Source organism: Myotis davidii, unplaced genomic scaffold, assembly GCF_000327345.1.
Source record: "Myotis davidii unplaced genomic scaffold, ASM32734v1 scaffold964, whole genome shotgun sequence".
In the NCBI taxonomy this organism is placed as follows: domain Eukaryota; kingdom Metazoa; phylum Chordata; class Mammalia; order Chiroptera; family Vespertilionidae; genus Myotis; species Myotis davidii.
In genome coordinates this window covers 2,619,441-2,642,360 of record NW_006298351.1, presented here as the reverse complement: position 1 = coordinate 2,642,360, position 22,920 = coordinate 2,619,441, and the positions used below count along the sequence as shown (strand labels likewise).

The 22,920-nt window shown below is 40.5% G+C and overlaps 2 protein-coding genes across 3 annotated transcripts in view; one reads left to right on the top strand and one right to left on the bottom strand.

The window, feature by feature from the left end:
* MRRF (mitochondrial ribosome recycling factor) overlaps positions 1 to 3,005 on the bottom strand; it is a 47,996-nt gene extending 44,991 nt beyond the window's left edge. Inside the window, exon 1 of the mRNA XM_006774010.2 lies at positions 2,922 to 3,005. The gene's annotated coding sequence lies outside the window, so the exon portion shown is untranslated. The remainder of the gene's footprint in view (positions 1 to 2,921) is intronic.
* A 27-nt stretch (positions 3,006 to 3,032) lies between these two features.
* RBM18 (RNA binding motif protein 18) lies at positions 3,033 to 22,715 on the top strand. 2 transcript variants are annotated; one of them, XM_006774011.2, is made up of 6 exons: positions 3,033 to 3,149; positions 6,721 to 6,849; positions 14,045 to 14,171; positions 17,147 to 17,233; positions 18,928 to 19,013; positions 22,537 to 22,715. In XM_006774011.2, the coding sequence occupies exons 2-6, from the start codon at positions 6,737 to 6,739 to the stop codon at positions 22,694 to 22,696; spliced, it is 573 nt and encodes a 190-aa protein (XP_006774074.1). In that variant the 5' UTR covers positions 3,033 to 3,149; positions 6,721 to 6,736; the 3' UTR covers positions 22,697 to 22,715. The 2 variants fall into 2 exon arrangements, with proteins under 2 accessions (XP_006774074.1, XP_006774075.1); XM_006774012.2 differs by lacking the exon at positions 3,033 to 3,149 and adding an exon at positions 3,277 to 3,447.
* The last annotated feature ends 205 nt before the right edge of the window (positions 22,716 to 22,920 follow it).

Sequence of the window (22,920 nt, the reverse complement as noted above, 5' to 3'; positions counted from 1 at the left end):
ACAACAGCCTGAATAAGAACATGGGTTTTGCAACCAGGAAGGCTTGGAACCCACTGCCACCTCCATCACTCACTAAATGTCCCTGAACATCACTGCACCTTGATTTCCTCAGCTGTCAAATGGGGATATATTTATTTCTTAGGGTTGGGAAGAATAAATGAGTTTGTACAGATAAAACACTTGGCCCAGTGGTTAACAGACAGCTGGAGCCCCCAAAAGGGATATCTACTGATCGCTTTGACACTTTTCCTTTCAAAGACTTCCACGATACGGTCAGACACAATAAAGAAATCTTGCATGTCCCTACTGATGTACTGGTAGCCCAGAGTCAGTCAGATCTGGATGTAAATTTCAACTTTGGGCAATTCACTCCATTTTTCTGGGTATAACTTTCCTCATCTGCAAAATGAGAAAAATATCCTGATCTTAAAATGAGATGGTGAATACATGTAAAACCCCTAAAACAGTGCCAGGAACACAGCACTTGCTTAATAAAAGCTATCATTATCATTATTTTTTAAAAGAGCAAAGGAATAGCACAAAGGCAAATAACTTCTGATGGAATTTTTAATAGCAAGAGATGCTAGATGTCAGTGATCAGTAAAAACAGATCTGGACAAAAAAACAACAACAAATGAATAGAATTTCCTCTTCTTTAATTATTAGCAATAGTTACTATTAATTGAAGCCTGGGTTGCTTGCTTTATCCATATTACGAGTATTTTACTTAATCCTTTTACTAATACCACAAAGAAAGTATAATAATCTCCATTTTACAGATGTAGAAACTGAGGCTCAAAGACATTGTCACTGTTTAAGGGCATGGAGCTAATAGCTCTGCCCTATTTCAGCCAAACCGTCCACAAAAGTTTGGCTCTAAGTGAGGTTTCTATATCTAGGTTTTTGCCTAATATAGCCAATGCCTAACCCACACTTACATCCAAATATGGCTGTATAATAATGTGTGTTTCTTGTTTTTTTAATCGACAAGGTCTCAATCTGGCTACTCCATTTAAGACAGGTTTCCTGGTGTTCCTGTTGCGGGTCATAATACCAATCCAGAAAGCAACAGGAAATCAAAATGGGTTAGAAATAAACACCCTTTGCCAGAAAACACAACACCCAAAAGCAGACCCAGTACACGTGAACCGGAAGCCAACTCTATAAATAAACCACACTGCTGAAATGCTTAAGGAAATTTCAAAGTGGAAGTTCACTAAAGGCAGTCCCTTCGATCCTTTACCTTAAGGATATGCATATTAACACTCAGTTCAGCACAGATGAAGTCAAGAAAAGCAACTGTTATGGGAGCCCAAGTATTATCCAACAAAATTAACCTATACTCAGAAAAACTGTGGCAGGAAGCACGCTGTCTTGAACTAGAGTCTCAGCCCCCCCACCACCACTTACTAGCTGTATGACCTTGGGTAGACCATTTATCCTTTTTGAGCTACAGTCTATGGTACACCGCATCTTTATCGTGGTGGTATTAATGAGCCTTTAAAAAGATAATTGTTAACACTAATAATGAAACAATAGCTACTACTTATATAGTGATAACTGTGTGCCAGAAACAGTTCTAAGTGCTGTACTGCATACATTAACTCATGTGAGCCTTTCTATAGAACCTACTTTAACAATATCAGTTAATATTTGTGTCGTTATTTGATCACTGTCTAATTCCTTCCATGTTCCTACAAGCACTATAAGGACTGGCCTATGGTTGTCTCGCTCACTGCTGTATCCCCAGTGCCTAGCACAGTCCCCGGACACAGAAGACACTGAATAAATGAGATGGATACATGAATGCAAGTCTAGAAAAATTAAGTCCTTGCCCAAGGTAACAAACAATGCTGGCACCAGAATGAGAATCTAAACCTCAGACAGTAGCTCCTGAGCTCTACTTCCCAACACTGCTTCAATTACCTTCTCGTTTGCCAGATTTTCACCTTAGATAGCAAGGCATGTTTTCCTCTAAATTCGGGGTCATCTAAAGTTTTGTATAGCACCTCACTATATACAGAAGCAAGTCCCTAGCACAGCCACAGGAGGGATAAGACACTTCCATAGGTGGAGGAGGAGCTTTTGCCTAAGGTAGGAAGTCTGGATTACAATATTCCTCTCTCAGCATTCTCTGCCAACCGTCCTCTTGAGATTCATAACCACCTGGTATCCAAAAAGCACTTGTGGCGGCTCCACGACTGACTTGTGGCTTGTAGCAGGTCACTTCTTCTACCTTTCCAATAAGACTCTCCCAGATTCTGAGAAATGCAATAGGACGTGGCGAAAGGAAAAAGGCACCAAAATTAGAAAAGACCCGGAAGCGAGTCTCGGTTCCAGCAATTACTAAGATGTGACCTTAGATAGGTCAGATCCTCGGGACCTTCATCTCATCTGTACCGTGTAGGTGATAATATCATTCGTGGAGCAAATGAGATAAGGGCTGCAGACGCATTTTGTAAACAGAGGAGGGCTGCTGAGACGACAACCGTCTTGCCACGGGACGGGACGGGACGGCACAGGGTAAGGGTTGAAAGTTGAGGCTTTGGGATTTAAGCTCCATTAATTACTAGCCACGTGACCCTAGTACAGTTTTGTGTTTTTTCTCTCTGAGCTTCCGTTTCTTCATCATGGGAATAATGATATTGTTCTGGAAACTAGTATTCCTGCTAGGTGACCCTCCACACACACACACATCAAATGCTCGAAGTTCCTAGCTGATGACACGTGTTCCGCCCCCAGCTCGTGACACCGGCTCTGATGCTACAGGTCCCGCCCCCAGTCGTAAGGTCAAGCCGGACTGGATGGGACTTGTCGGGGTACCACGATCAGGCCCACTACGGTCCCTAAGAAGTCCTGGGGTAGAGATCTCTGGCACCGGGAGCCCGCGCGCGCCTCCAGGCCGTGCCGAGACCACTCACCAGCTATCACCCAGGCTATTAGGAAAAGACTCTGGCGACCTCGGCGACGGCGGCGGCGCTGGCGTCGTGACGTCACGGGGCGGGGCGGCGCGGCGGCGCAGGCGTCGTGCGTCACCCGCGGCCTGGCGGCAGGTAACGTCGCGACGGAGGCGTCTGGAGCGCGGTGGGCTGCGGGGGGGGGACCTGCCCTAGGGGCATGAGCCGAGGAGAAGACGCCGAGGCCAGGAGGTGAGTCCGGGCCCCTGCACCACAGCCCCGACCCCGGCGGGCCTCCCCGGGGAGGCGGCCGGAGAAGACGCTTCTCAGGCCCCGCCCCGGATTGTCCCGCCGCTGGCCCGGAAATAACAAACCGAGTGGTGACCCGCCGCCTCTGGGAATTCGAGGCCTGGGTCGGGAAGCCGGGGTTCCACGTGGGACTCCGCCGTTAACAGCCCTTAGGAACGAGTGCCTCTGCTCCTCTGCACTTCATTTCCCCCAAGTGACTATTCCTGGCTTCCAGGCTGTTGCAGCTCCTCCGGGAGGAGAGGTGAAAACGCGTGCTTGTCAGCCCTGTTAACAATCTAAGTGTTGTCGCTGTTGCAAAGTCAAAGGGTTTTGAAAGTCTCGGGCCATCTTGATTTCTCGTTACACTTTCGCAAAAAGCGCTGTGCTGAGCTGTCACCGACACTGTCTTGTTTTAGCCTCCTAACGACCCAGTGGAAAGGGATAATGGTGTCCATTCTAGGAAGAAGGGAGGAACTGAGGCTGCGAGTGGAAAAGTGGCTTGCTTCGTTCATTCATTCAGTAAATATTGATCGCTGGCCACGAGCCGCTGGGGATGGAACCATGATCAAAATAGGCAAGGCCCTGCCCTCTAGTAGCTTCCATTCTAGTGAGGGAAACGGGCGATAAAACAGTATATCACAGAAAATTAATCAGCATTGTGTGGAAAGGAAAAGGTGGCTGTGATAGAGACTAACAGGGAGCTCCCTCCATTAGGAACTTTTCTGAGAAGAGGACACATAAGGGGGAGAAGGGATCGTGACTCACTAAAGTCATACAGTCATGGGGTGCAAAAACCAGGAGTTGAATGCAGATTTTGTGGGGGCCGATTTCCTGTGCTCTTCCCGCTAAAGATGGTACCCTCCTGTGATACTAAGAAGCTATTGGTATCATTTCTGTTTTTAGACATGAGACAATCAGAAGGTCCTGTTATTCCAGTTCCGTCTCAAATATCATCTCCTTTAGAGGCCTTTCCGCTAGTTCCAAAGTAGTCCAACCCCAGTATTCTTTTCCAATCACCTTGCTTCGTTGTGTTTGCAGCACTTACCATGAGTTACATCTTATTTATTTTGCTTTTTTTTGTGTCCTGCCCCTCTTCCAAATATTAGTACCCTTTGGGTACTTTCTTCACTGCTCTGTCCCCAGGACCTAAACCAGTGATGGCGAACCTTTTGAGCTCGGCGTGTCAGCATTTTGAAAAACCCTAACTTAACTCTGGTGCCGTGTCACATATTGAAATTTTTTGGTACTTGCAACCATAGTAAAACAAAGACTTATATTTTTGATATTAATTTTATATATTTAGATGCCATTTAACAAAGTCAACCAAAAAAATGAGTTTGCGTGTCACCTCTGACACACGTGTCATAGGTTCGCCATCACTGACCTAAACAATACCTGGAAAATAGAACCTCAGTAAATTTTCTTTGAATGAATGATCTTTAAGAAAGTAAGAGGAAAGAAAAGAAAGTAGGGAGAAGACAAAATGTTTCTCCTCTTATTTTTACTCCTGGGATTCTGTTTATGTCTGTCTTACCTTCCTCACAGGAGGTAAGAACAAGAGCTATGGGTTATTCATGTCTTTATTTTCTGCATATAACCCGGGGTTTAGCAGTTAGTGGTTGCTTGTCGCACATTGCCAAACAGATTGAACATGTGAGTGGTAAAGGCAGAAGAATACCCTTTTGTGGGAATAGATAAACACAGTCAACAAACAATTATCTAGGGCAGTGATGGCGAACCTATGACACGCATGTCAGAGGTGACACGCGAACTCATTTTTTTTGGTTGATTTTTCTTTGTTAAATGGCATTTAAATATATAAAATAAATATCAAAAATATAAATCTTGCCCTAACCAGTTTGGCTCAGTGGCTAGAGCGTTGGCCTGCAGACTGAAGGGTCCCAGGTTCGAGTCCAGTCAAGGGCATGTACCTTGGTTGCGGGCACATCCCCAGTAGGAGGTGTGCAGGAGGTAGTTGATCGATGTTTCTCTCCCATCGATGTTTCTAACTTTCTATCCCTCTCCCTTCCTCTCTGTAAAAAAACAAAAAAATCAATAAAATATATTTTTTTAAAAAATAAAAAATAAATCTTTGTTTTACTATGGTTGCAAATATCAAAAAATGTCTATATGTGACACGGCACCAGAGTTAAGTTAGGGTTTTTCAAAATGCTGACATGCCGAGCTCAAAAGGTTCGCCATCACTGATCTAGGGGCTACTGTGTGCTAGACTTTATACGCTGTGCTGAGATGGTAAGAGGTAATGGCAGTGTTGTTATTAAACAGTTCCTGCCGCACCAACCTCTTGAGGCCCTTCTGGTTATATAGGACACGTTTCTGTAGCAGGGAGTTCTGAAGTCTGGCACAGCCTGCCATCTTCCCAGCCCTTTTGTCTCTTCTTTGCTGCATTATATTTTCATGAATGCTGTATTTTATATCTGGCATCTCATCTTTGTCCTCGCAACAACCTTAAGGTATAAGCAGGGCAAGGTTTATTGTGTAGAGATGAGGAAACTGAAACTTAGGGAGAAGTGACTTCCAGTCGAAATGCCAAAATTTGAAACCTAGTCTCCTGACACCGGGTTTTTTTGTACACTACTGTGGCCATCATAATCCTCATTTTCCTTTTTTGTCTATGAGATGAGACATTTCAGGAACTAAGACTAGTAATAATTTAAGCTAACATTAATTGAAAGCTTGTTAGGTGCTTTAAGAGTATTAACTCAGTAAGTCTTCACAACTCTTATGGGGTATTATTCCCATTTTACAGATGGGAAACTGAGGCACAGGGTGGTTAAATAATTTGCCCAACGTTACAAAACTAGTAAATACGAGAAATGGACTAACTAAGGAGGAAGTTCATCTCTTCTTCCCAGCCTCTCAAAATATTAAACATGATAATAGCTAATATTTATTATTTACTATTGTCAGATATAGCATTTAATGATTTTTTTCATGCACTGCCTGTAATCTTCCCAATGGCTCTGTAAGATAAGAACTGTTCTTTCCATTTATATAAATGAGGAAAAGGAGGCCTATAATGTTTAGGTAATTTATCAATTCACATAACCTGCTTGCAAACTCAGTTCTAATTCCAAAATCTATGGCCTTTAATTTCCTGTATTGCCTTTTTCACTATTGCTCCGCCTTACCCATCTTCTTCAGTGTCATTAACTTTCTTTCTGGTGGTTTCCAAGGCTTACTTTGGGTGATAATTGTTAAACTGGAGTATCGTGCAGTAAGAGAGACTTTGGCCTCCTGCCCAGTCAGCCTCTGGCTTCAGAAGAGGAAAACTTGAGTTTCTACACACAGAACCACACCCCTTTCACCTTAAATGGAAGCTTTTACTTTCTGGCTGCCAGAGGAGCTGTCCCAAGGGAACTGGTGCTGGGGCCCTGGTTGTGGAAGAACTGAGGCCTTTGAAGGATTGCCCAGGGCATTCCCTCCTTGAATAAATGTTTGTTGAACTGAATTTGAAGTCTCATGTTCACACAGTGTTGCTCTTCTGCTGTCTGAATGTTCGCATTTCCTTTAGTATTTAATAGAGATTGATGGAAGCAGAAACCAAAACTCTTCCCCTGGAGAACGCATCCATCCTGTCAGAGGGTTCCCTACAGGAAGGGCACCGGTTATGGATTGGCAACCTGGACCCCAAAATCACAGAGTAAGTCAAAGTCATCTTGATTCCTTGCCTAGAAACTGGGATGTCTACAGTGGTGTTCAGAAGAATTTTTAAGGATAGAGGATATATTTTGGCCCTTTTACTTACGTTTCAGTTGTCTTTAAAGGAGATGTGATGTTATTAGCCTGTTATTTTGGTATTTTTCTTACATTTGGACTCTTCTACTGCAAAGACATAGACTTGGATAGCCTTTAAACTATATTCTTTTTTTCTACTTGCCAGAGATCAACTATTTGAATCCTTGTACCCATGATCAGGAAATTATTTTTTAGAATCAGCTTTGGGCATGATTTCCTCAAAATGAAGGAACAAGCAGAAATCTCAGTGTATTCATAGGCAGGTAGAGGGGCAGCATTTGACTTTAATTCATGTTAAACAGCCATGGGAGGTCAGAGCTGGAAGGGATCTTAGAGATCACCTCAGTCCCTTTGGTTTTCATTCATTAAATGATTTGCGTGCCTACTGTGTGCCAAGTGCCCTATGCTAAGCCATTTTCCAACTCTTAAAATCTGAGGGATCTTGTCTTAAAGTAATGAGAACATATATATAAAGTAAAAGCTCAGAGCTGCTCTGATTGAAGGAGGGGAAGAGGCGCACTCACAGCCTTTGGTAACTCCCACCCTTTCTTTAGCAATCACTTATTGGACTCCATGAGGACCATTTGAAAATCTCTGATATGGCCAGTTCTCTTAACCCACAGTAGAGGCCCCAAGAGATGGAAGTGCCTTGCCCACCACAGTCAGAAAAGTAATTGAATTGTCCTGACTCCCCACTCTTCCCACTGTGGACATTATAGTGGAAAGGAATTTCTGAGCAAAGAGAATGGAGATGTTTTTCCTTCTCCCAGTTGTTCAGGGTCGTGGTTGGTAGCGGGTGAGTGGATTGAGCTAGATGGGCTCAGTGCTTAAAGTAAACGTGGAAGATTTCATCAGTCCTAGTAGTTACTCTCTTTGTAATAGTGTTAAAAGGAAGGGGAGAAGAGACAACAGAACCTTCAGAGTCTGGAATTAGAGGAGGTACATTTAAGGGTTGAGATTAAGAGACAGGAAAAGGGATGTAAACTAACATATCATGACAGAAAATTTAGTTCCTTAAACCTGCTCAAGCTCAAATCAGCTAAATGTAGATAGTGTTTGGTCCCTCTGGAAATTATGATGGTATTTAAGGTTGTGTTGCCCCATATTATGTGACCATGGTCATGGGGACCCTGAAATATAGACTGTGAATTGATTTTGGTTCTCTTTATGGCTCATGGCTTTGAGGATGAATGTGTGAATCTGCCCAGCCTCTCAGTTAATGTGTGTTGATCAGAAAAACTTTCCATCATCTAAAACCCAAGCTTGTGAGGGGACACTCCCAAGAATGGTTTCCATTCCTACCCCTGCTTGTCTGAATGGAAATCTGGAGTATGGAAACTGTTCATTGTTTTGGCTGCAATTCCCTGTAATGAGACCCTTGTTCTAAGTGTGTCCTGCTGCTTGTCAGGAAGGTTCAAGTGGGCACCTGCCACCTCGGTTTATGTCGTAAGTTGGAGTCTTTGAATGTTTTCTTCAGTTACAGCATTAACAACCCTGAATCAAAACTTTCCCTCTGGTGCCTCTGCTCTTTTACATCAGGCCTAAGGTGGGTGGCAAGTCCTAACCTACAGGTCGGGGCGTTGCAGGTTCTACCTGTGGCTTCCCACTTCTGTATCACCAGAGATCATTTTCACTCTTCTTCCTCTATGGACTCCTCATTTTAAAGCATTTTCTCTGTTAAGCCAATTGATTAAATAGTAATCAATTTTTTTAAAGACATAGCTACCAATCATAGCCTATGATTAGCTTGAAATACTTAATATTACCTTATTTAATTTACTTAATTATAACAAAGAAAACTAACATATTAGTATGATAGGTCTTATCTTGTAGGAATATGTGATTTCCTTCCAAGTGTTTGAAGCAGAGAAACTTCTGGATCCTCTTCCTCTCAATGTAGGTAATAGCCTAGACTAGTTATTAAAATACAGTCATTCCCAAACATTGGAAGGATTACATGATAAAACTTATGTGACCTTGTGGTGCCTGGCTTATACTTCAATCTCAGAGGGTATTGTTTGAATCCAAATCGCTAAACTTCTAAAGACTTGCCAGAAGTTTGCAGAGCACCTCCGGTTTTCGTAATGAAATCGACATCCACCAACAGATTGGTACTAGTTCTTGCCTGTTTTCCATTCAACAAAACCATTCTTATCTCTCTTGTTTCTGCATATCCATACTCTTTACCATCCCTCCTCCTGATCTCTTCTATAAACTGATCTGAATACCCCTCCTATAGAAATGCTTTTTACCTCTTATTAGAAGACAAATTATAGTATTTGCTGTCACGAATAGTTACAGAAATATGTAAACCAACGACAGTTAAAAACTTTACCGCACAATTTTTAGTAGTAATTCTATGTGCATGTGCTTGTTAGTTATTAATCGGAGTCAGGCTCTCCTCTCAACAGTATATGCATTCCTAACGAACTTTCCAGCACTCTAATATTCTGCTGCTCGTTATTTTTTGTTCACTTTGTGGTTGCAAAACTGCCCATTTTAGGGCCATGCTAGAGGCCAGGAATATCCAAATGACTAAACAGATTTTAGGGATTTGGATTTAGAGGAATGATGACATACTCTTATTTATGGAGGTAGCAGATTCCAAACTCACGTTCTTTCTACTATATTCTGATTCCTTTCAATTACATTATACTTAATATTTCTTACCTATAAAGAGAATATTCAACTAAATGATCTGAACATTTTTCTAGCTCTAATATTGCATTAGTTCCTCTTATTTAAGAGTGTGACAACCTTGTGAAGCCAGTGGAACAGATATTTTCCCTCTTTTATAGAAAGAGTTAAGTGAGTTGACTCAGTTTCCCACAGCCTGATTTAGTGCTCTTTGCACAAGTAGGTAATAGTTCACATAATTGAATAGTTATAACCTAAAGTATCCTAGTCTAAATTTTAAAATGTAAGGACTTCTTTTAAATGATGGGACTCAAATCTAACTATAAAACAACACCTCTAAATATCATTAAGGGGGTGAGGGGGAGGAAGGACATATATAATACTTTCAACAACAAAGATTTTAAAAATAAATAAATACTAGATGTGTGTGTGTGTGTGTGTGTGTGTGTGTGTGTGTATTACTAGTATCTTCAACAGAAAAACTGAAAAGTTCAGGTCTTTAATATTGTCTATTTTCCACACTGTGGTTTCCTCTGAAGGGTTAATACTGCTTTCTTTTTCAAATATTAAATGTGCTGTATAGAAGGCCAAATTAATAGCCACAGCATTGTGCATAAGAAGTGTGAACAGGAATAAAGCCAGGAGAAGTTCTCTAAGAAGGAGCATTCTGAATGAATGGTGAATCATAAATAAAGGTAGGAATAAGATTGTTGTGGAATAATAAGTCTTAGCAGGAAGACCTTTTTTTTATTTAAAAAAATGTTTTTATTGATTTCAGAGAGAGGAAAGGAGAGGGAGAGATGGAAATATAAATGATGAGAGAGAATCAGTTGGCTTCCTCCTGCATGCCCCCTACTGGGGATGGAGCCAGCAACCCAGGCATCAAGTGGAACCTCCTGGTTCATAGGTCGATGCGCAACCACTGAGCCATACTGGCTGGGCTCATGAAGACCTTTTTACTAAAGGAGAGGTTGAATACTAAATGATAGTGAAAATATTTAGAGAAATAGAATACTATCAGATTAAAATAGTCTTTAAAAGTTAATTCACACCCGATTGAATTTCATGTAGAAGAGACGCATTGTGGGTGTTTAGCAAGAGACTGATATCATGAAAATGATCTATAATAATAAAAGCATAATATGCTAATTAGACCAGACATCCTTCCATCCTTCCGGATGAAACCATGGCTGCGAGGGAAGCCGGTGCCAGCAGCCGGGGAAGGAAGGCCTACTCTTGCACGAATTTCGTGCACCGGTCCTCTAGTGTTTTAATAGGAAAATTAGTATGAAGGATGAATTGGAGGGGCAAGGCTAATGATGAAGTTTAGCTACAGGTCTGCCATTAATATCCCCTAGATAGAGACCGTGAACTTGGAGGCCAGTGGTGAATCAGATGAAGAAAAAGTGATTGAAGAGGAGTGGAGAGTTGAAGATGATCCTAATGTTTCTTGCCTGAGAAATGTAAAAGAATCTTGTCCACACTGACCCCTGGGATAGCTGGGAAGAGGCAAAAGTTTGTGGAGGGGAAGAGGTCAGTTTGGGGTAGATTAAATAAACTTGAAAGCAGTGGAGAGTCATCCAGGTGGAAATGTCCTTCTGATACAGACTTTCACAGATAAACTAGAATGCAAGGAAAAATAAATGCATTATGAAACAGTCCTTACTGTTTGCTTACTTAAATTTGGAACACAGTAAGACCAGTCTATTACATACAAAGCATAGAACATGAAGACCTGCCACATAACAATTTCTATAAGTTTAGAATGAAATTTTCCTTTGAACAAATTGTGCACTAAATGTCATCTTAAATGTCATTTTGTTGCTTCCCATTGCCTTCAGCATCAAATTAAAATTCCCTCACTAAGCACACATGTTTCATAACCTGTTCCTTCCTGCCTTGCAGCCTCATCTCTTAGTGCCTCCCCAACTCTCTTTCAATCGATCAGACATTTTGTCACCTATATATCAGTGTACTTAGCATTCACTGACCACTACTTTCCCTGAACAATGGTCCTCTTCATCTTTATGCTTACCAGTATGTGCAAGCATGACACTGTAATTGATTACATATCTCCCTCTTCTAACCAGAATGTGAAGTCCTTGCAGGCAAGGACCTCTTGTACTCATCGGGATAGTCCAAGAGCCTAATGCAGTTTTTGACACATAGTAGTTGTTTGCTTTAACATTTGTATAGATTAATTACTTATTTGCCATTAGGCAGCAATGCCATTTAAAGACCCATTACAAAAAACAACAATACACTGATTTAAGTTGCTGGTGTAGTAATTCTCTAGCTCCAGAAGCCTGCAGGGCCCACATTTCCTGCAGGGGGGAAGCAAGGCTCTGGTGAGTAGTGAGATCTCCCATTCTTCAGCAGCAGATGAAAGTGCTTGCAGATGTGAAAGCAAGAGTCTTCAGGTTTTTTTCACTATCAGAGCTTGCAGTCCCCATCTCCAGGAAGCAAAATAGTAAACATTTCATTCCTTTTGTTTCGGTGTTCCGATAATTTCAAGAAATTATCAAACAAGAAAAGAAATCCTGGAGAAGTTGAAAGACACAGACCTAAGCAGATGTTCCTGGAATCTTAAGGTCGGGCTTCTTGGGCAAAACGTATTTGTTAGCTTTTCAAAGAATAATCTGCCGGCTTTTTTTTTTTCCCTGAGTAAATTAAAATTCATTTCCTAGGAAATGCCGATCGTCTTACCTTCCGGCTATTAAGCAGAATAGAGCTAATGAAAAGATGACCAGCCCACAGAGTCCTTTAGATTGTTTAAAAAAAAAAAAAACAGGTTTGACCCACCATTCATAGCAACTGGTGCAGTGTTATGGTTTGAATGGATGTACTAAGTGGGAAATGCAGCTGTGAATTAGCGACGTTGAGGGAGACTCTTCTAGCCTATCTGTCTGCTCAGAGACTCACTCTTGCTGTTCCAAAAATCACGTAAACCAGACATGTGTGCTGAGGTGTCTCCCTTTCCCCTGATGAATCACCTCCTAAATTCTCACTCACAGTTGAGGTCTCCTGATGGGAGTTGAGAGTTTAGAAACGAGAAGGTTGTTTTTTCTTTCAAAATAGGTCTAAAGACCAGATGAATATCCACAGAATACCTTGGGATCCTTGCATCCTGCCCCAGTAAAAGACCTGTATTGTGTCTTCCTTTCTCCAGTTTGTCAGGCACCTGATCCAGGATAATGGGCTTGCTTGTCAATGTGTATTAGTGTCAAATTCAGTAGAGCTTATGATCCAGTTCCTATCTTTCTGCCTCCCAAAGGAGATTCTTAGTCAAGAATAAAATCTTGATGAGTTTCTCCTAGAAAACAATGTGAATATAAATGTGGCTGTAAGGACAGCTTTACTGACTCCCTGTGGGGTCGAATTCCCAGTAATAACAGATTTAGCATGTGGGCTGATACCTTTTTAGTATCACAGGGACAGCATTGTTTAGAGAAAGCCTTGACTCCATTTGAATAGTGTGGAGGATGCCAGGAGGAAGGCCAAAGGAAAAGGAAACGGGAGAGCTGTTGGTTTGTCTCACCCTTGCATCAGATGACAGGAAGTCGGAATTGAGATTGGCCACAGCAACCTGTTAAGGCCACATCTGTTTGAATAACTTAAAAGCTCTATAGAAACCAAATAAGTTTTAGAGAAAGGAATCCAAGAAGAGGGTGAAGGGCAGAGTGGCAAGCAAAAGCTTGGAATAAATTTCTTCCCTGGCCAGCTATATGTTTTATTCAACCATGCTCCAGAGTCTAAACTGTGTTAAGAAACAGGCTTGTTAGTTACCCACAGCTGGATGGAACTGGCCAGGTTCCCTGTCCTGTGTGAGACCAGCTTCAGTCACATTGTGGTTCCATATTGTCCTGGCGTTCAGTCACATCAGAGATTGAAACTCAAGCACTTAATAATGGAAGTGCCACTAGCTGTGGCTTGGTTTGGGGCAGTTTCTCACAAGCGCAGTGTGGGGTTAATGCTACAATCTAATAGGGAAGTCTTTCTGGATTACTTATTTGTGTGATTGTGTATGTGTTACTTTATTTTTGACTTTTGGAGTGTGTGTGTTTTGGAGTGTGTGTGTTTCTGATGGAGTTGTGGTTATTCACAAATATTATTTCATTGCCAAGAAGTTAAAAATAAATAAATCGACACTATTTTTGAGCTTTTCTCCAAAAGAAAAACAAATGGTGCTTGTGGGCCAGACAGCTGTTTGTTAGGTGTGGTTTTTTGTTTGGTGGTTTTGTGCTGGACAGACGCATAGCCATGACAATTCTCGTTCCCATTCCAAATAGAGGCAAACAACTCTGTTTGCCAAATAGACTAACAGAGCAGTTTGGAGGAAGGCAGGGGGCGGGGGCGTGAGATGTTATCCCTGGAGTAAATTATCTCTTGCTTTTATCTCATACTCAGGCTCATTGGCCAACAGATTTCCCTGAGCGTACTCATGGACTGTGCTTTCCCCACAGATACCACCTCCTGAAGCTCCTCCAGAAGTTTGGCACGGTAAAACAGTTTGACTTCCTTTTCCACAAGTCAGGTGCTTTGGAGGGACAGCCCAGAGGGTACTGTTTCGTTAACTTTGAAACCAAGCAGGTAATTGGACTGCTTCCCCTTTCCCAGTACTTAGACTCTCCCATGAGTATTTGTGCATGTCTCTTAACTGCTAGAATAGCAGTTCCTTGCGGGCAGGAGCCAAGTCTGATTAATGCCTCTGTGCCTTGCTCTGAGTCTTAAAGGAGGTCCTTGGTAAATGAAAGAATTAGTGAATAGCTTCCAAAATTTACCCTCCCTAGGCTTTCGGACAAAGGTGGCTGGCTGACCTACTTTTCTGACCAAATGCTTTGGGATGCCCACATGAAGCAAATGGATATCCTCTTCCCTCATCTGCTTTGTTTTTGCCTTTAGTGGCTGACCAACAAAGCCGCCTCCTCTTTCAGTAGTTTTGTCCTGTGGTACAAAAGCTCTCCCTGTCTGTGGTGAGCCACCCACAAACGCTTTTTTCTTTCAATTTCTTAAAAATTTACCCTTCTTCTGAATGTCTCCAAATAAATGCATACAAATTTGAATATATATCTAAAGGAAGAAAACATCCATCCTCAATCATGATATATACATGTATCTTGTATTAAAATTTTGTCCTTGGGATGGATACGCATTGATAAAGAACTTGAATTTGAATGTTATTAAATATAGAGACACTGCTCAGTACTCTCTGTCACTTTATTAGTTTTATGTGAGAACATTGTCTAGTTATTGTTTTATTAATAATTGTATTTGGATGTTTTTCTTATTATAAAAGTAAAGCATGTTTATTATAGATGAAAATATACCCAGTAGGTACGTGGCTTAATTTATCAGCCAGATATCCAGAAATAATCAGTTAAGTTTTAGTTGTGTGTCTCTTAGTTTCTTCTTCTTTCTTCACATTCCCACAAACAAAACAACAACCCTGGAAGACTTTATACATACACGCATATATGGCTTCTAATACATGAATAGGATCATATGATCCTGTTTGGCACTCAAAGTATACTAAATTTTTTTTCTGTCACCTAATACACAGCAAGAAAACATTCTGTATCATAATATTGTGGTTTCACTGGTATAGATTTAAATATGTAAAAATTCATTGATCTGTATCTTTAATATTTATACATTTTATTACATGTAGCAGACCTCAGTTTAAAAGCTAATCAACAGGATGTTTGATGACCGCATAATATTTCATTATATGAACATATGGTATTTGACTAACTGTTAGCTATTTAGGTTCTCCCTAGTGATTCACAAGTGTAAACAGTGCAGTAGTGAATACATTTGCAACTCTAACCCTGCATATCTACTGCACTCAGGAAAATGGAGTGGCATCAACAAAGGCCATGCAGATTTTTCATAATACAACTGCCAGATTGTTGTCAAGAAACGATGTGTCAGTATGTGTTGAGATGTCATTGTCCTGCCCCGTACTGGGGGATTTTTTTTTTTTTTTTTTTTTTTGCAGCTCTGATAGGCAATAAGTGATACATTGCTGCTCTAATTGTTCAAGTTTTGGGGAAACTGAAAGAATGCCTGATATGGTTAGCATTTGTAAATACTTTATTTTTCCTCAATGATAGAGCGTGATGACAATTCTTACAGACAACTAAAGTCTGTCATCTTGCTGGACTAGAAGTCACAAAGCCTATCTTCTATTCTGGCTCTTTTATTTATTAACTTTGGACAAGTCTCTTAACTTCTTTGGCCTCAGTTTTCATCTAAAAATGGGGATTAAAAACCTACACCCTTCTTACCTTATAGGAAGTTAAGAGACTAGATGAAGGTGCATAGGAAAACATAGTTGACATTTAACAGTAATGTTGACTGCAAGAACTTTGAAACAAGGTATAGAGATAGGAAATTATTTCTTGAAGCATTTGTCACTGCTGGCACCTTATTAGTGTTGATGCTACAGAATTAATAGAGAGTGCCATGTAAATTCTGATTGACTAAATGAAACTTAAAAGGAGAATAAAATGTCCCTCTTATTCATCCCTTTAACTTTACGTGCTGTAGTGAGGCAAGGAAGCCAGTGACTATTTAATATCTGACACATAGTGAGTACTCAATAAGTATTTGTTGAAGGTCATACTGGTAAGCTCCAGAGGAATAAAGCAACCACCAGTAAAACCAGACTGGAATGCCTGAGGTCACAAATAGACTGTCCCTGTTTCTTTTCTTTGTTCCTTAAGGGCTTCTTCACCCCCAGTGAACATGGTTCCTCTTGGCCGAATGCCTTGTGGATACACACAGAGCAGAGAAGGCTCAGCAGGATGGAAAAGTACAGCCAGGCTTCCTGGGAATGTCCTAGAGTGCCTGTTATCCAGCTTCAGGAATTCCTTTCAGCCTGGTTGCTCCTGTGTCTGATAGGGAAAAGGTCAGGGGACTTCTGGTTTGGAAAGCCAGGTGCATAGATTGGCTCACAGATACCTTGCTCACAGTCTCTTTGACTTACTCTTGCTTTTTCCGGCTTAGTTTTCTTCACTCCCATATCCTTTGAGGCCATTACTGTTTCTCACTTAGGATCCAGGGAGTATGAGCCCTAGTCCAGGATACAGTTCCAGGGTTCCTGGGGGGAGTACTAGTTCTTGACACAGTAAGTGCTACCCTGACTAACAGAAGTAGGTAGGAAGGTATCACCTAATAACAATACTGTCAGCTAATGTTGGTTGAGTGCTTCCCACACGCTCCATCCTTTCCGTGTACTCTGTTACTCCTCACAAACCATCGAGGAGAAAGTATCCTCCATAGTTTACAGGTGAAGAAGCTAATATTCAGAGAGATGATTTATAAGTGACCTGCCAAACACTAAACTGCCAGTAAGTGACAGAGCCACTTAAATTTTTGTTTGACTAAAAAACTCACACCCTTTTTATTATTTTCCTTTTTTTCTTTGTAAACTTTTTGCCAATTGTTTACCAAAAGTGGTGTGGTTAGAAATTCAGCCATCAAAGCTAACGAGGCCCTTGTGAATACATGTAGCTTGTCGGCCATTTGACTTGTTGACTAACTGTAGGCCCTTTCCTGGACAGGAAGCAGAACAAGCCATCCAGTGTCTCAATGGCAAGCTGGCTCTGTCTAAGAAGCTGGTGGTGCGATGGGCCCATGCTCAAGTCAAGGTAAGTGTGAGACGCTGGAAAGGCAGCTTCAGCTCATCCTAATGAGTCTTCCAAAAGACAATTGTCCAGTTAGCCATTTGCATCCCAGTCTCTTCACATCTGGAACAGCCATACTCTGGTCTCCTACTTGTATTTACCATGTGTGTTGCCAGATTTTTCTTTTGAGAAGCATCTCAAGAGGGATTAAGTTCTTTCATTGTTTCTCTCCACATACCCACAGATTCTGTTTTTGATTGATTTTTCCATGTGGCTGATGTGTATACTCAGACCTCTATCATTTTTTTGGTGGGGTGGTTCTTTGGAAGAAAAAAAATGTATTTATTTTTAAAATTAGTTGCTTTAGGCATTATTAGACTCTCCCCAGCCTCTCAAGTCTGTGAAGAGTTTGAATATGTTTATTCTAAATGCTTGAGAAGTGGGTAGTTTGCATGAGTGCTTAAAACACTGGCATCTCATTACACCAGATATTTCGAGAGTTATTTTTGGTACTTTGCAGGGTCTGTATTGTCTTCAAGGCCTGAGAAGTGGCACACTGCCTTATTCGTCTTGTAGGAGGTCTCTTGGGAGAGCGCACTGGAAAAGCTATGACCATTTTTAAAAATGAATGGCTTTCTGTCCTGGCTGGGGAAACTGAAAGAGGTGGTGAAGTACAGGGACTGGAGTAACCCTAGGAGTTGATTCCCTTTCTTCTGCAGTGGGGTTGGGAGACCTGCAAAAAGATCTGTGGCCGTTAAAACTGGAGCTTCAGTCTTTAGCTATATGAGTATGGGTTTTTGATCAGAGACTCCACCCAACAGGCTTCCTGGAAGAGTCAGAAGTTAAACATTTGAGCTCAGTGTCCAAGCTGGAAAACAGAGCTCAGACACTTTGGATCCTGCGTTTCAGGTGGTCAGCCACAGAGTCTTCTCAGCTTCCAGGGCTCACTACCTGGAAAATAGAAATGAGGAAAATTACCAAAGACTTTTTTACTCAAAAGAAAATCCAGTCTCATTGGCCAGACTGGCTGTCATTTTCTCATTCTGCATCTCACTGAAAAGGCACGCAAGAGAAACCATTCTTCATTCCTTCTTTCATTTGAGACTCTCTGTGCCTCGTACTTCCCTTCTCCTACAGGTCTTTTGACCAGAGGATCCTGGTTGCTCTGAGATATTATTCTTTACTTTTTACAAGAAGTATATAATTTCTCACATCAAATTAAACTGTTCTTTTCCTGGAGAATGTTTTCTGTATCAATGGCTGAAAGCTATTACTATTTTTCTTCTCCACTCAGGCCTGTTAAGAGTTGAATGTTATGCTTGGTACTTGGCAAAAATCTAGCAAAATTTTTAAGTGTTTGGATGAAGTAAAATAAATATGGTAAAAGGTGATATGTGACCATTAAAATAAGAATGTAAGGGCAATCCTGCCGTGTACATGTGCCACCTGTGAATTTGAAACTAGAAATTCCCTACCAGATAAGGAGAACTAATGGCTGGTGGGAGGCTTCTTCTAAACTTCTTTTTCTAAATGTATAGCTTTAAGCCAAAATTGTGTGGAGTTTTGCATTAATTCTAAATGTAAAGCTGTCCTAAAATTGTCTAGAAATATGCTGATGATATCCTGGTGGGGTTGAAGTATATAGACCCATGCTCCTGTGCAAAAACCAGCCCATTGGTTTTTGCACAGGAAGTAATTTCTGTTTTTCTTACTTCTAGAGGTATGATCATAACAAGAATGATAAGATCCTTCCAATCAGCCTTGAGCCATCCTCTAGCACTGAGCCCACTCAATCTAACCTAAGGTAAGATGGTGTACTATAGAAAAACACAGTTACTCAAGAGCTTGAGCCATTTCTTCATTCCAAACCTTCATCCATGCTCTAGTAACTCTTCAGACTCTAAATCTAGAATAGAATCTACTAACATTTGACATGTTCAGAGAATGTGTTCAGTTAAACTCCAGAATGTATACATTTCCTCTCTTCCATCCCTCTATAAATAGAATTCATTCACAAAAAGCTGGGTATACCTACCACATACCAGCCATTGTGCTTGGCCACTGGGAATACAGAGATAAATCAGACACAGTCTTTACCTTAAAAATAAGCATTTTAATAAGGCCTGTGTCTCTTTGGCATTTGTCATTACACACTAATTCCTCCCTAACTGTGAGTTCCTTATACAATATTTTACTTTGCAGCACTTTAATTCTGTGTACCATCTCAGCCACTATAACAGTTTTTGGTACTAGTATGTATAAATTGTCAGTTACATGTTTGGAGTTAATTCAGAACAAAAGGAACTAAGGGCTGGGTTGAGAAAGGGGAAGTTAAATGGATAGCTGAGCAGAGGTAGAGTTTTGGGGGTATGTTTGGTTTTTTGCATTGTAGCCTAGGGCCGTGGTCAGCAAACTGCGGCTCGTGAGCCAACTGCGGCTCTTTGGCCCCTTGAGTGTGGTTCTTCCTAAGCCTTAGGAGTACCCTAATTAAGTTAATAACAATGTACCTACCTATAAACGTAAAATTTTACGTTTTAAAAATTTGGCTCTCAAAATAAATTTCAATCGTCGTACTGTTGATATTTGGCTCTGTTGACTAATGAGTTTGCCGAGCACTGGCCTAGGGAGATATATTAACAATAGCAATAGCCAAGATTTATTGAGCTTACTATGAAGCAGGAGCTATGCTAAACACTTTACATGCCATATGTCATGTAATTATAAAATTCTGGTAAAAGTACTCTTATGCACATTTTACGTAAGAGGAAAGTAAAGCTTAAAAAGGTAACATATCTTGGCCAAGATCATGCCGGTAGCAAATAGCAGGGTCACATTTAATGCCAGTTTTACTGGACTTCAAAATTCAGTATTTTAGTTACTTCAGAGAAACTCCAGCTGTAACTGCAGGAATACAGTTCTCAAACCTGTTCCAGGGGAAGAGAAGAAGATATGTGAAGAAGTGTCAGCATTTTACAAGGATTAGAAACCAGTATTCAGTCATAAAGTCAGGAGAGCAATGCCTATTTGGATAGAGAGCCAAAGAGAAAACAGACAGACAAAAAGCCTGTCTTTGGTGTCAACTACACCAAACAAAGCAGATTTGCAAGCATCTCATTAAAGTGAAGGTGATCCTGAAATGTTTTCAGGAGGAATAAAATTGGTAAATTAACTTTTTGTGTTACTAATACAAGTTTAATATTGGTATTTCTTAATTTTGTGCTGCTTTATTGTTTTGTACTTTAAGAAATTTAATAAAGTATAATGACATCAATAGGTTCACTCGGAACTTATATCCACTATGCTATATTCCCACTAAGATTGAGCCTCTTTAATTACAAATCGGTGTCTGTGGACGTTTTCATAAATCTAACCCTGTAGGAAAAGGATTTCTCCTTTTTTGCTGGGTGATCTTCATATTACAGTGAACATGTCTTTAGTTTCTTTTTTTCAGGGTTTTCACTTTTTAATAGATAACCTAGTGTTTTCCATTCATTTTTTTAACCCAGAGAACCTCAGCTTACATCTTTCTATTAACAATGTGGTTCTCAACCTTCTGGCCCTTTAAATACAGTTCCTCATGTTGTGACCCAACCATAAAATTATTTTCGTTGCTACTTCATAACTGTAATATTGCTACTGTTATGAATTGTAATGTAAATATCTGATATGCAGGATGATCTTAGGCAACCCCTGTGAAAGGGTCGTTGGACTGCCAAAGGGGTCGTCACCCACAGGTTGAGAACCACTGTATTAACATCTTTACCTAATCAGAGAAGGTTGTTTCCGTGTGACTCATACAACATCAATGTCCCACTGTCCCACTAATGACAGCAGAGGCAGAATGCATCTTGGTAATATAACATTTTTCATTCACATTGCTCATGTGAAGTGTGAGCGTGTGCAGCAGTGCACACCTTTGAGGACATCTAAAAGGCCATGTGTACATTTCCTTCTACGCTTCTCTCCCTGACTGTTTCCATGAACAGTAGCAAGAATGGAAAATAAAGGGAGCCAGAGCTAAAACACATCTACTGCCTGAGTGCATTCTGGTCCAAGGATTGCCATGACCTTGATCAGAATGGACTTCCTTACAACTTCCACAATGTCCCCTCACCTCTTCTCTCTAATGTGGGGCTGCTCAGCTCCCAGCCTGATGGAGGGGAAAAGCAAGGACTTTGATAAACAAATTGGGCTTGAATCTCAATTCTCTAATTTGTTAGCTGTGTGAACCTGGGCAAATCACTACCTTTCTGCATTTGATTCTTTATCTATAAAATGTGGGCACAATGCCTGGCTCATTATAAGCACTCTGTAAATGATAGCCTTTATAAACAAACATTTGTCATTAAAAAGAAACTTCATAGAATTTCCAGGATTTGTTTTTGCCATTATTATTCAGTGATTCAAAAGGTGATTCAAAAGGTGATACAATGTAATAGTTACTAGAATGGACTTTGGAGTCAAATCTCAACCAATACCACTTACTGGCTATGTCTAACATTGAGTAAGTTAACCTTTCTGTACAAAAATAAGGCTATACCTACCTTACAATGTTGCTTTCAATTATACATGAATTATTTTTTTCAAATTTTAAGTGTACAGTTTAGTAGTGTTTAAATACATTTATATTATTGTGCAACCATCACTACCATCCACTTCCATAATTCTTTTCATCTTGTAAAATTGAAACTCTGTACCCATTAAACAACCCCTGGCAACCACCATTCTACTTTCTGTCTCTAAATGTATTAAAGTATCTCATATTAACTAGAATCATACAACATTTATCTTGTTGTGTCTGGCTTATTTCATTTAGCATAAGTCCTCAAGATTCATCCATGTTTTAGCATATGTCAGAATTTCCTTTTTAAGGCTGAATAATATTTTAAAATGTATTATGAATCATATTTTGCTTATTCGTTCATCCATCAATGGATACTTGGGTTACTTTTGTATCCTAACTATTTTGAATAATGCTGTTATAAACATGGGTATTCAAGTATCTCTTCCAGACCCTGCTTTCAATTCCAACATGAATTATTTCTGAGTGCCTACTAGCTGCCAAGACACAGTGCTTGTACCTTTGGACTAAATGTGACAATATGTAGAGTGCTCCTAACAGTGTCTGGGTTTAAAGTAAAAACTTAACAGGTGGTTCAGATCTTGTTCCTGAAATGAGAGCATTGGTTATTTTTTGTGTGTTTGAATGTTCCTATTTGAGTATTGTTGCTTCTACAACATGAATGAGAAGTACAAGGAAGATGAAATACACAGTATTTTCTGAATGTACCCAAGCCCATTCTGATCCTCTGCTGTCCTTTTTCCAGTGTCACTGCAAAGATAAAAGCCATTGAAGCAAAACTGAAAATGATGGCAGAAAATCCCGATGCCGAGTACCCAGCAGCGCCTGTCTATTCCTACTTTAAGCCACCAGATAAAAAAAGGACTACTCCTTATTCTAGAACAGCATGGAAATCTCGAAGATGATGGTTACGAATCACTGTAGCAGCAAAAGCAAATTGGTCTCCACACCTGAAACCCTCTGCCTTTGTACTTTGTAGATGTGACTGGTACTCCCCAGCAGAGCATAATCCCTTGTTAGAGAGAGACAGGGAAGTGGGAGATTTTGAATCATGTTGAGAATTGTTGTTCTAGAATTTACTATGGAAATCCCTCCAAGTGGACTAAAAAGGAAAAGTTTTTGGCAAAAG

What these genes read in the sequence shown, in the direction of transcription:
- RBM18 (XM_006774011.2), top strand. Translation starts at nt 6,737, where the DNA reads ATGGAAGCAGAAACCAAAACTCTTCCCCTGGAGAACGCATCCATCCTG. An exon ending in TTAACTTTGAAACCAAGCAG is followed by an intron (nt 14,172 to 17,146) that starts GTAATTGGACTG and finishes TTTCCTGGACAG; the next exon opens with GAAGCAGAACAAGCCATCCA. An exon ending in CCCACTCAATCTAACCTAAG is followed by an intron (nt 19,014 to 22,536) that starts GTAAGATGGTGT and finishes TCCTTTTTCCAG; the next exon opens with TGTCACTGCAAAGATAAAAG.